We start from the raw sequence: 13,962 nt of genomic DNA, 5'->3' as shown, positions 1-13,962 counted from the left end.
GGTCAACAGACCCTATGCAAAATGGGGTTGTAAGTAAGTCCCCTTACAGAGTATACAGTTTGTTTGCAAAGAAGCACAAAAAATAAATTACCCCGTTCGAAGACAAGTGTTCTCCTAGCAAGATTCTTTGTAACCGGCCCAATGCAAAAAAGTTAAGGGCCTAATCTTCTTCATGGGCCTTGGCTCCGTCCTTCGCCAGCAGATCCGCGAGCTCGTTTGACGTCCTCGATGTATGCATCCATGAGACGGGCATATCCCTGCAAAGGTGTTCAAGCTCGTCATAAAGAGGTGCAAGATACCAGGGAGGAATAACATTCCTGGAGGCCCAAGTAATGATATTTCGGGCATCACCCTCCACTATTAGGTTTTGTGCCCAAGATTGATCGAAGCTTTGCAGGCCTTTAAGGAGGGCCAATGATTCATCATACTGTGAATCTTGGATGCCGAGGTATTCTGAGTAGGTGAAAAAGATGTTGTGTTGGTGGTCTCTAAAGACACCACCCGCACCTGCATGGCTAGGGTTTCACAAGGAGCACCCATCAAAGTCAAGTCTGATTGCTCCTTGAGGGGGAGGTTTCCAGACGCTTGATTTTTTCTTTTTCTTTGGTTTGTGTAAAAGAATATTCTCCCATTGAATTAGGAAGGAATTCGTTGGGATGCCCTTGAAGAGGGAGTGGTTTGATATCCAAAAGGTTACCAAGGATGTAACCTTTTGAAAGAGAGCTGGGGCCAGGCTGACCATTCCTTGAAATATTCAGGCATTTCTTTCTTTCCTAGGCATCCAAATGGTTGCTGCCACTGTTGCTTTCCATAGAATTCTTCTTGCTTCCAGCCAGTGTGAGGTGTAATTCGAAGCCAATAGATCTTTGACCGTCGGTGGTGTTACCTAGTGGACACCAAAGAGTTGAAGCAGGAGACTCCAAAGGTAGTGTGCAAAATTACAGTGGAGGAAGAGGTGATTGTTGGATTCCTTTTCGCACAAACACATGCTGCACCTATTGGGAATAGAAATCCCTTTCTTTTGTAGGTGATCGATAGTTAGTGCCTTGTGGGAGCCAACAGTCCACTTGAATGTTTGCACCTTGGGAGGTGCTATAGTTTTCCATACCTGAGAGAGCACTGATGTGGGATTGAGCGGGAAAGTAGGAGGTTGGGTGAGTATATTGTAAAAGGAGGCTACAGTAAACTCCCCTGAAGGGACGAGGGACCATACCAACTTATCCCTTCCTTGGAGAGGGATAAAAGTACGGTGTACCGGTGCCGAAAGTGAGAGAAATTGGTCTGTTTCCTCCTCTGAGAAGTTTCTTCTAAATGAGGGTTGCCACTAACGGCTATTGAGTAAACAGAAGGGTAGCATTCCCTCAATGGTGCATGGCTTAGCCTCTGACCAAAAGCGCACTCTTGTGCCTTCTCTTGTGTGAAACCTGGTGAATATCTTGAATGGTGCAAGGGAGGAGGTAAAGGATCTCCACGCTCCTGATGTGTTGGACCATGGTTATCTCTCTGGTACCCAGGTATGATCTGAAGTGTTATATTTACTCCGAAGTACCTAAGCCCAAAGAGTATCCGTTTGGGTGGCCAAACACCACCACCATTTTCCTACTAGGGCCAAGTTTTGCTTTCTCAGAAGTTTGATCCCCAACCCCCCCTGATTTTTGGGTAAACATACCTTGCCCTAGGAAACGAGATGAAACTTAGTTTTGTCGGCCTGCCCTGACCAGAGAAAGTTCCTCATGAGTTGGTCAAGGCGGTTGGCCATTGAAGTAGGTATCTGAAAAAGGGACATAGGGTACACAGGTGCATTAGCAAGGTTGGCTTTGATGAGGGTGATTCTACCCGCTTGGAAACGATAGCTCCCTTTCCACCTAGCCAACCTTCTATCTACCTTGTCGATGACATGGGACCAGTGTCTCTTTTTTGGTTTTCCAAGTCCTAGAGGTAGGACCAGGTAAGTAGTGGGGAGGTCCTCCACTTTACATTCCCATGATGGTATGAGCTCTCTGATTTGACTGTTGTCGATTGCTATACCCAGCATTTTTTAGACTTCTCCATATTGACCTTTAACCAGTGGCCAGTTGGAAACATTTGAGATAGAGCCTCAGGTTTTCAACTTCTTGGGAGGAGGCATCTAGAAAGACTAGTGTGTCGTCTGCATATTGCAGGTGCGACACATTAGGCCCCCGGCATGAAGTTTTAAAACCTGTAAGAATGCTAGCTTGGTAAAGACGACCCAATGATCGGCTGAAAACCTTTGTCGAAATAGCAAAAAGGAATGGGGATAGGGGATCCCCTTGACGTAGGCCCCTCGATGAGGGAAAGTAGCCTTTGGGGGTACCATTGATGAGAATCGAAAAGAATGGGTGAGAGTAGCAACCTCTCATCCATATTCTCCATCGATCTCAGAAGCCCATTCTTGCCATTGTCTCATCCAGGACTGACTAGTTAACATGGTCATATGCTTTATCCCAGTCAATCTTAAATATTAGACCAGGCATTTTGGCCAAGTGCCTTGAATGAATACATTCATGTGCGATTAGTGCACCGTCAAGGATTTGTCTATTTTTAATGAAGGCCGACTGTGAAGATGAAATGAGAACAGGGAGGGCCTGCTATAGTCTTGATGCCAGGACCTTGGACAAGATTTTATAGGAGTTGAGCAAACTTATGGGATGGAAGTCCTTTAGTCTCAGCCCCTTCTACCGTAGGTACCAGTGCAATGAAGGTGGCATTAATGGATTTATTGAGTATAACCTGAAGGAAGAATTATGTGAAGAAGTCTGGGCGAAAAGTTTCCCAAAAAATTTTAAATGGGGCCACGGGAAACCCATCAGGGCCAAGAGCTTTGTCTTTTGCTAGGTCATCCAGAGCTTTAAGGATTTCATCTTCTAGGAAGGGTGTCCCAGCCATGAAGCCTGTTCTTCCCATAAGGTCAAAAACCCTAAGTCAGCCATGGCTGGTCTTGGACCACTTGGAGAAGAGTAAAGATTCTGGTAAAGGGAGAGGATAGCTGACTCGATTTTTGCCGTCTGGTCCAGATAATGATTATTGACTTTAATGGTCGAGATTGAATTATCCCTCCTGCGACAGTTTGCAATTATGTGGAACAATCGGGTGTTATGGTCTCGTACTTTGAGCCAATTGACTCTTGATCTTTGGAACCAGTAAAGCTCTTCTTTTTTGAGAGTAGAGAGGTAATTGAGTTTGGTTTGGGTTCTGAGGTCAGCTTCAGTGGTAGTCAGAGGGAGAGACTCTTCAGGGCAATCTAGTTCTTGCATGGACTTAAGGAGATCAGACTTAATTTGAGAATAGTTGCCAGGGATGGACCGACTCCAGGATTTGAGAGAAGCTTTTAGAAGTTGAATCTTTGATTGGAGGCTGAAACCAACTCTTCCATTCACCTGGCCAGAGAAGGAATTCCACCAAATGGGGATTAAAGAAGGTAGGGATTTTTCTTCTAGCCAAGCTAGTTCGAATTTAAAAGGTTTAGGGCCTTTATTCAGGGCTATGGTGGAAAGGAGGATGGGGCAATGGTCTGAAATAGGTTTAGGCAAAGCAATGGCGTGTGATCTCGAAAAACTTTCCTCCCACTCCAAGGCTAAGAGAAACCTGTCAAGTTTGGAAAGGGTAGGTTGGGTGGAATGACTGGACCAGGTGAAACGGTCACCTGGAAGAGCGATCTCTTGACAATGAAGTTGGATAAATCCGACATCCCCTGAGATATAAGGGAGGTAGAGTTTCGTTCATGGGACCAACATGTGATGTTGAAGTCTCCACCCAAGCACCAAACAAGGTGGGGTAGGGAGGCTACAAAGTACAGTTCGGACCAAAGACGAGGTCGAATGGAGGAAGAGCAGAGGCCATAAATGGCCGAGAATTCCATTCAAAACCGTCCAAAAAACGAGACAGTAGAATAATTACAAAGAATTCCCCTACATGTGAGGATATTAGAAGATGCTCTGTGGGGTCCTAGATCACCCAAATTCCCCCTGAGGTTCCTTTCGCGGGTAGGACTACCCACTGACAAGGCCTCCTACCCCATACCTGTCGAATGAGGAAGAGAGAGGGCTCGGGTGATTTGGTTTCAGTAAGTGCAAGAATAGTGGGGCAGTGTTTCGATGTGAGGTCCTTAACAACCTTCCTTTTGGATGGATGACCCAGACCTCTGATATTCTAGGAGATGATCTTCATGTTTTAGGAGATGGGGAAGAGAAAGAGGCTAATCGAGCTGATCGCCTCAAAGAGAAGGGGAGAGAGGAGGTAGGGACACCTACAGAAGTGGATGGGCCGTCGAAAGAGAGAGAAGAAAATGGGTTCAGTAGTTCCCTTTGTCCTTTGAATCCCACGTTCTATCGACTCTGTGCATCTGCGAGCATGAAGTGATGGGTTGGTCCTTCTGGACCGTTGTACTGAAAACTCATTATGCGATACATCTCCTTCATCCTTTTGAGATCACGGTCGTGCCCTTCCTCGTCGACCCCCGGGTTGTTGACCCTTGTTGAGGGGGGAGAGATGGGCGTTTCAGGGTCTTCCATATCGCGATCTTGCCCATCCTCGTCAACCCCCTCGTCGGTGGTTCTTGGCGAGGGAGGAGAGATGGGCGTTGATTAGTCTTCCAATGAGTCCGACACCAGAGGATACAGATCAAGGGGAAGGGTGGGGAGTGAAGCAGATGGAATAGGAGTAGAGCAGAAAGAGGTGGGGGAAGTGCAGGGGGGTACAGTGAAAGGGGTGGGTTGTGGCGAAAGAGGCTGAGAAACGGTGGAGGGGGGGAGAGGCTCAAAAGGCAAAGATCGGGAGTCTTGATCCCCAGTGAGAAGTGGGGAAGAGGAAGAGGTAGCACGGGGGAGGGGTAAAGAAGGGGAGGAGGGGTGGGAGTGAGAAAAGGAGGATAGGGAGGAACCAGGTAGGCGTAAAAATGGGAGATGGAGATAGAGTGGTGGGAGAAACAGCAGGGCCCAAAAAAGTGGTGCGAGGAATGGACCCTGTTAACCTTGATAAGGTAAGGGCTCAGGGCTAAGGGAGATGTCAAAAAGAAGTTAGGAGAGGCTGAATCAGACGAGGAGGCGGGGTACAAGGGGGGAGAGGAGCTGTCCATATGGGTGGAGTGAGTAGACGCAAAAGGGGAGGTGGGAGGGGGACAAGATGAGGGAGACCTCGGGGTCAACTGAGAGCAGTGCCGGGGGGGACATTGTTTACAAGACGGAGATTGGGTTGGGTGAAGGAAAGGATGGGGGGGGGGAAGAAAGATGGAGGAGAGGATGACGAGGCCGGGAGGAGAGGGAAGGGCTCGCCAGAGGTGAGGGAAGGAGGGGAGGGGGAACAAAAGGAGGATGCAGATAAGAAGACGAGGCGGGGGAAGAAGGAGAGGGGACCAAGTGCCATGATGGCGACTGGAGTCGGTGGTCGGGTGGATGCCACGTGGCATCCATGGAGGCACAGGGGAGAGGAAGGGGGGAAGAGGGGCGGGGCTCAAGGCAAGATGCCTTGGTGCATGGATGGAGAGAGAGGGCAGAGGAACTAAAGGCTGGGTGGGAGGTGGGCGGCGACGTGGCGTACAAAGGGGGGGCAAGGTCGGCGGAAAGGGACGTGGCAGTCAGCGGAGGAGCGGGTGGAATAAATGCTGAGTTAGAGGGAGGCCCCACTGAAGGAGATGTGAAGGGTTCGAAGAGGCAAAAGGCTGCGGGGATTAGAGGTGAGGCGGTGGTGGAGGACGGGCCAGGTTCAGAGAAAGACCTGACGACAAATTACTCAAATTTGTTGGGGCAATGGGCTCTTTGCTGAGCCGACGGGTAGAGGTGTAGGAGGTCTGGCAGGGGCTCTGACACAAGAAATCGAACTCGATTGATCCTCTGCCACTGTAGTCACCGGCCCCCGACAAGGAGTAGAGCCTCCAATGCTTTGTTCGGTCCGAGGGCAGTACTCAGCCGTATCCCTAGGTTGTTGAACTGGCTGCCACGAAACCGAGCCAAGAGGTTTAGGTACCGATGACCGTTGCGACGCCGGGAGGCTCGGTAGGGGGGCAGTGGCCTGTTGGTGGCGTCTCTTAGAGTGGCGGTTCTTGCGTTGCATAGTAGTCTAGGCTAGTGGATCTTTCGGCTGTGGAGGTGGAGGAGAATTGAAGAAGCAAGAGGAAGGAGGCGAGGCTCCTGTCCAAGAGAGAGAGACACGAAAGAAAAGGAATTGAACCTCAAGCCCGACGTTCGAAGGAATGAGGCTGGTATCTAGCACTTCGAGAAGCAGACGGATGGAGCCTAGGGGAAGGGTCTCGATTGATTTCCAGTGGATGGTTATCAGGTCCCCGCACACTTCAGCCACTCTTTTGAAAGTCACCGGAGACCAAGCATGGTGGGGAACATTGTCTAGGGTAAGCCAAACCCGTTGTTTCCTTTAGGATCCTTGAGAGGTGGACCACTGTCGTAGCGTGCAAGAAGCCCCATGGAAGGTGGAACTTGAAGAGGCCTCAAGAGCATTCAAGGCCAACTCTGGGGATGGGAAAGAGAGCAGAAAGAAACTGCCATTAATGCATCGGCAGGTGAGAGAGGGTTCACCCCAGATATTTTTAGCCCAGCGCTCAATACGTCTGTCATCATCGCGTCTGGGACGAAACGTGGCCACCAAGCATGAGTGAAGCTTTTCCTCGAGATGGGTCAAGGTTTTTAGCGGGGTCGAGATGATGCAAGAAAGAAATGAAGAGGGACATGAAAAAGGGGAACTCCTTTCGCAAGTAAAGGAGGAGGAGCAAACCGGCGCAGGAGTAGGTGAAGTCGAGGTGAGCACCTGAGAGAAGGTGGCCTTGGTAGAGTCCCCCAGAGCAGGGGGCCGAGGGCCGACAGAAGAGGGAGGGAGGGTACTGGAAAGTGGGGGAGAGGTTTTGGGGTAGAGGTTGTAAATCTGTTCCCAACTCAAAGTTGGAGGGAGGGAGGGAGGATGATGACGACGATGAGCCATCTAGAGTTAGATGTTTTTACACCTCCTATTTCGGACTGGGTGTAGCTAGCTCTTCTCATTGATATCATAAAGTATCTTTGTGTTAAAAAAAAGATATCATAAAGAATATTTCTGTAAGATGCTTTCAAGGGATATGTTAGATTATTTCTGAAGCAAAATTAGTAGGACTTTCTAGGGAGTTGCAGATTATCTATGATCTTCATTCTCTAATAGGAGATCATTGAAGGTCATGTGTCGCCATTTAACAATTTGTTCTTAATTTCTAGAATATTCATGGTCATATCAAAGCCAATAAATGCTGCTAGTAAAAGCTTATTGGCAGGCTAAGGTCCCTTGCACCTGTGACTGACTAGAATAAAGAAAAATGCCACACCATTTGTCTTCATCTTTCATGCTGGGAAAAATTGCGAAAGCAATAATGTGGAAACCTTCAAATTAGATTCAGGGCCCACTCATAGGGGCTATATGGTATGCCATATAGTGTGCAATGGAAAAAAACCTGTATGCTGATCTTAATGGAGTTCTATGTATTTCCTTTTTTATGGGACCTTAAGTTAGGTGCCCGACCTCCATTCAGGTTGTGCCCATTTCAGGCAATTGGACTTGTGCATTACTCTGGTTTATGGATCAAAATATCCTGAAACGGTCTTATAATACTACATGTAGCATATATGCATCGGTCTTATGTGGACATAAGTTTGAGATGGCTGCAAGTGGAAGTTTTTCTCATTTGGTATCTGGCATTATCCATTGTGTAATCGTATTGCAATTGTTAAATACTTAAAACTTGCAGCCACCTGCCTGAGATGTTCGATGGTATTTTTAGAGTTGCATTTGATTGGATACTGAAATTTGATGTATCAAAGGTTAAGATGAAGTGGATGTTAGATGGTTGTACGCTCTCTTGTGAATTTGGGTTTTAATTATTGGTCCGTATGCTGCCTAAACATTATCTACTAGGCTCTCTAACTGCTGCAAGGAAGTTTCCATTAAGTGGATCCAAACAATTTACATCCTAAAATCTCTCGTACCTAAGAATTTTCCGTTTCTGTTGTTCCAGTTACCATATAAATTAATGTTTATAGTACTTTTCGAATTGTATATTGGCTTAATGAGTTCTTGCTTTCTCTTTTCAACATGTGGCTATGCATTAAATGTTGTGTGTTTCAGGTTGAGATAAACCATGCTCGTGAGGTTGATGAAATCTTCGATGCCATAAGCTATAAGAAGGGTGCATCTGTTATTCGCATGCTGCAGGCTTACCTCGGGGCTGAAACTGTTCAGGTGATGTTCCATGCTTCGTTGATTAGCTTAATTCAGAAACAATACTGATCCGTTTAGCTCTTAAAATTGAAAAAATTCTTTGTATTCCACCTGATAGCAAGTGGGCAGGAATTGTAATTTCATTGAAGGTAACGTTAAGAAAGAACTAGCAATTTGCATGTTAAAATTTTTTAAGATATGTTGTCAGACAAAAAAGAGGTTGCTGTTGTCGTCGTATTTTCTAAGAATGATATCATGTGCCTCTACAGAGGATTTAGATTATTGGCACCCTTTCTTAAGTTGATCATACATATTAATTGCCTAACATGGTTACTTATTGAATTGCAAGAGGAATGCTGATTATTGCTAGGATGGGCAATCCAAATTTATGGAGTCAAATAGGAAAAGGGTTAGACCTCTTTACCTCCATTTAAATGGTATTAGGAATCTCATAACATCACATTGAATTTGTGTTGCAAGGGCGTTTTCTGCTTCACTATCTTCAATGGTGCTTATGATTACATGGATCAACTTCTTGACAGAACAAAGGTTCAGTGGAGTTTTGGCATCCTGTGACCTTCATTTTTCTTTCTATTTGTCTGCTTTTATTCCAAGAACATTAATATATATGAGCAAACTTAGGGTCCTGTAGAGAATTTGGTTGGTGGTATTCATTGCGGTAAACATGTTTTTGTAATGGGGTTCCCTTATCAAAAACCTGGAACTTGTCGTCACTGGTCACTTTTGTAGACTGTCCAGATACTGAAACCAGCTATGCATGGGGTTCCCTTATAAAAAAACCCCAATATTTTGTCATCTGATGTGATGTCCTTGTGGGATATTGTATTGGGAACATTGACACCATATTAGTATAATATACATATCCTTATTCTATAACATTGTAACTCAAAAGTCCAGGACCTTGGTCCTTCGTGAATAATCCATAGGTGGAATAGATCACAGCAGGATCCTTATTCAAATATTGTTATGCTGCTTCCTGTGATGCACAGATTCTCCGAAAAGGGTGCTGTATATACATCAATACCTTAAAAAACATATTGAAAACTTGAGAAGTGGCATCTTAGCCATGTCCACTGCTGTAAATGTGCAAGGTTGCAGCAAAGAGGAGAAAAACTCATCATCGTCATCAGAGCCTTTTTCCAACAATTTGGGGTTAGCTACATGAATCTTGGTCCGCAATTTTGCTCTATCAAGGGCCATACCCTCAGTGAGGCCATAAGTCCCCATCTCACTTATTTTGAAGGGAATTCAGACTTTTCACTTATTTTGACCATCTTGTACTGAAGACTTCATATTTTGCTTTGTGTAGAAGAAGGCTATTTTTGGCCTTATATGTTTATTTATTTATCTACGATGTCTTGGCCGTGTCCATAGCTGTATTTGTGCAACATGGGCTGCAGTAAAGAGGATAAAAAAATTAAGGAACTGAAAAGACTTAAGATCTTGAATGGAAATCAAACTCTTCACTTGTGGCCATCAAATATTGAAGAATCTTCGTCAGATTATTTGTCTTTTTAAAAGCCCTTTGATTTATTGTGGAGGGTTATGATCTTGTATATTTCAGTTTTAGGATACTCCCTTTCTAGTGTATTCCTAAACCTACTTAACATTTTTAGACATTCAATACCGTTACTTCTCCACATGAGTAACTCTGTCTTTGGACATTGGTTTGCATAATGTTGTAACCTTTTTTTTTGCAATCTTAAACAATCAAATTAAGGTGTACCTCCAAAATTTGTCCTGAAATGCAATTTTGGTGTCGAAAATTCTTAGGATGGTGTGAGAATCTATTTTTATCTTTAATTAAAAAATTTTAAACTCCAAAAACAGTCCAAATAAATCAGATCTATAAACGCATGGAAATCTTGAAAATAGACTGTCCAAATAATGTGTAGCAAGATGTACTATTTTTAGGACTTGAAATCTCTTTTTTTCTTCTTATCTATACATTTCGATGTTGAGATGATCAATACGATGTTTTAGCAACATCAAAGCAACCTTCTTTGAATCACTTTAATTCTACATCTTAAGATGTCAACTCTATATTAACTTTTTTCATTAATTAATCAAAGGTAAAGTAGAAATTTTAGTAGGTGAAAAAAAAACATTTATATTGGATAATGACATTATCCACATGAGGTGTGATATTACCTATAGAGCATTAAATACTTTTCAACAACTAATGAAATTTCATCGTCTTCTTATAGAAATACATTTTCTGCCCCCACTAATGACAAAATGCGTTGTTACTTGAAATTTTTTTATATTTAAAAGCCAATGATATTGGTGTCCAATGACAGTTGTCTAGGTTAAGAGATACTCTCTAAGGGGTTAGCTACGCTAAACTCTTTATTTATCAACATTTATTTTCTTTTGTTATGCGATTTCTCCCCATGGATTTCTTTGGTTGATTATAAGTTCAATGATATAATTATTATCGTAACGTATATAAGTTATTGAAAAGTGTGTGAAAACCGAAACTACTTTTTCTCCATCTCCAAGGTTAACCTCTTCTCTTCTCCCTCAGATTTCCTGATTTTTCTTGAAAGATCTGCTGAATGACAAGGCAAAAGGAAGAATCAATGTGTGTGGATATAACTAAGAACCCTACGGCCATTAAATGTAATTTTCCAGTTTAGACTGTTAACTAGATGGTCATATGGACAACACAAATACTTTCTGATAGCGTTGTCGTTCAATTTGGAAGTCCATACAGCTTAATATGACTGGAAACTAGATAACATGTCTTAGTTGAAACTTCACATTCACCTGGAGTGGAGTGGGGATACTAATGTGGATTTTTCATGTTGGCAGTAGTGGTTAGTTATGTACTCAGAGAAACATATGTTCTGATGGATGGATGGATGGGTTTGCCAAATGCTAATTTTGTGAGCAGGAATATTGAGAAGGAAGGGTCAGGCTTGTGGGGTTTCATGCCTTCTTGAGGGAGGAAGTTTTTAAATATTTGTTAATGTGCACTTCCTCTCTTATGAAATTGTTGATGAAAAGAATGGATGTTTCATTTCTTAATGTTTTGGGGAGCTTTCTAAATCTCCAGGTCAACTAAGTCCTTTTCTTCTTTTGGGTGGGTACTCCATGGGGCTGGGGTTTTGGTGGTGGTGGTGGTGGTAGTGGTTTGGTGTGTTGGGATTTGAACTTTGGATGTTCTTCTGCGGGCTTCAATAATGTACCCACCTAATCTAGAGTCAAAATCTGAATCTCAAGTTGGCTATATCTAAATATAATGCCGTATTCCCGATATAAATATAATGTCGTATTCCCCTTTCTCAAATTGGCTGACATGTATGACTTGATTACTTGAGTTGTTGCAGGTGTGGTTCAAAAATTGTATGACGGACTTGGAGAAAGGATGGGAATTTCTCAATTGCTCTCAACAGATCGATCAACATTCTCCAATATTTCTTTAGGGTCCTTGAGATTCTTAGCTTTCTGTATCAGAGCTGATGGTGATTAAGTTCCACAATCGGGCATAATTTCTCATTGGGATCAATGGCATGCATGTGCAAATGCAATTATGATGATCGAAATATTCTCAAAACCGATACATATTACATTAATATTGCAAATCAGTGGTTTAAAAAACGGATCGATGGCCCGGATCGGTCACCCCAAAAACCCATCCGGATCAGTGGATCGACGATCCGGATCGGGAATCGGCCGAATCGGTCGGATTAAGCTTTAAAAAAATCTAAAAAAATTATTAAAATTCATTGTAAATGTTGTTTTTTAGGAATCCAATAAGAAATCAGGGTACTACATTATTAATTTTCATTTTTTTCCTCAATATGTGAATATTGAGATATTTTTTCTTTGTATGAACTTATTTTAACCATTAAATTACATCACACAAAATAAAAATCTTGGAACTATCATGGATGAAGTAAATAATCATACATGGACTACAATAAAGAATGGTTTTTTGATAAGAACCTTTTAGTTTTTTTGACAAAACCTTTTATTTGTTTACAAGAATGTTTGTCGTATTACATTTTTTTTTTGTTTTTAGCAAGAACCTTTTTTTTGACAAAAAATACTTGTTGTATTATTATTTTTTTTTAAGAACTTTTTTTTTTGACAATAACTTTGTTTTACTTTTTATTTTTTTGACAAAAACCTTTTATTTTTTTGACAAAAAAAAGTTATTTGACAAGAAAATAATTGATAAGAACCTTTCATTTTTTTGATAAGAAATTTTTTTGACAAAGAGCGAAATTGATAAAAAAAACCTTTCATTTTTTTTATAAGAAAAATATTTGACTTCAAAAAAATAAATTTGACAAGAAAAATAATTGATAAGAACCTTTCATTTTTTTTTTTAAGAAACTTTTTATTTTATTGATAAGAAAAAAAATTGACAAAAAGTGAAATTGATAAAAAAACCTTTCATTGTTTTGATAAGAAATTTTTTTTACAAAAGCGAAATTGATAAAAAAACCTTTCATTTTTTTTATAAGAGAAAAATTTGACAAAAAAAATAAAAATAAAAAAACAACATTTCTTTCCGAGAGGGGATTCAAACCAACTCGAGGGGATTCGAACCAACGCCCTCCACGCGCAAAAATTATTTGATACCCAGTATGCCACATGCAACTTAGTGGTATTGAAAGCGAAAACAAAATATATAATATATTAATGTTTCAAGTTAATACCTTTTCACATTATCCCACATCGAATTGGTAAAAGGAAGTTGTAGTAAATAAATACCTCTTTGTACCCAACGAGGATAACGCGTGCGCAGTAAGGAGAGCCACGTGGCGAGGTGTGCGGACCTTAGGTTTTGTAATTTTTAAAATTTACAAAAATGCCCATTGTTGAAGAATCGGGCGGGCCATGACGTAATGAATCGAAGAATCGGGAGATTCATGACATCACATGGCGATTTATGGCATGGAATCGATAGTTCTTCTCTAGAACTGGGTGATTTCCGATATTTCACTGGAACCGGCACGAGTGTGCCGGTTCTCGAGTCGAATAGGACGAGTCCGGTTCAACTCGCCGACTTTTTAATCATTGCTGCAAATGGATAAATTAACCTCTTATATCGTCTTCTTGTTAGCCTTTTAAAGGTCTATTGGAATGTTCTAATGTTGTTTACAAATTTTTAAATGATTTGGATATTTTATAGTAAATAATTCAGATGGTTTTCAAGTAGTTGTAGGTTTCTTTGAGTTTTTGACATACCCTCATCTATACTTTGGTCATTTGCAAGAAATATCTTATGATGCTTCCTGGTATAGAATTGGCTAATATGGACAGTTGAATTGTGCTTGTCTTCTGCCCAGTTTGATTTTACAAATGTCGGAGATGTGAGCATGTCTTATGCATTTTGTTGGTAATACTATCGATTTTTGTTAATCTAATTGAAATGGAGCCTACTAATGTGACTTGTTTGCAGGTTTTATTCCTTATATAGATACCTATAATATGTTGTGTATTTATTGACCCTAACAATCAGCATTTTAACTTATAATATGATATGTTTGCAATAGAGATCTTTGGCTTCATACATAAAGAGGCATGCATATAAAAATGCAAAGACAGAAGACTTATGGGCTGTGCTTTCTGAGGAATCTGGAGAACCAGTGAACATGCTGATGGATTCATGGACCAAGCAGAAAGGATATCCTGTTATTTATGCAAAACTCGAGGATCACCGGTTGGAGTTTGAACAGGTCCCTGAGTCCCATGTTTTATATTGATGAATTTTTA

The 13,962-nt window shown here is 41.9% G+C and overlaps 1 protein-coding gene across 1 annotated transcript in view; it reads left to right on the top strand.

Annotated features, from left to right (window-relative positions):
- APM1 (aminopeptidase M1) overlaps window positions 1-13,962 on the top strand; it is a 68,587-nt gene that overhangs the window by 29,746 nt on the left and 24,879 nt on the right. Inside the window, exons 9-10 of the mRNA XM_088870264.1 lie at window positions 8,119-8,232; window positions 13,743-13,925. Of these exons, the coding sequence (XP_088726390.1) occupies window positions 8,119-8,232; window positions 13,743-13,925 (297 nt within the window). The remainder of the gene's footprint in view (window positions 1-8,118; window positions 8,233-13,742; window positions 13,926-13,962) is intronic.

The sequence above is a fragment of the Amborella trichopoda genome, chromosome 6 (genome assembly GCF_054954075.1).
Source record: "Amborella trichopoda isolate Santa Cruz 75 chromosome 6, AtrichopodaSantaCruz75HAP2 v2.0, whole genome shotgun sequence".
Classification (NCBI taxonomy): Eukaryota; Viridiplantae; Streptophyta; class Magnoliopsida; order Amborellales; family Amborellaceae; genus Amborella; species Amborella trichopoda.
Note: the sequence above shows the minus strand (reverse complement) of the source record. Positions and strands in the feature narration are given on the sequence as shown.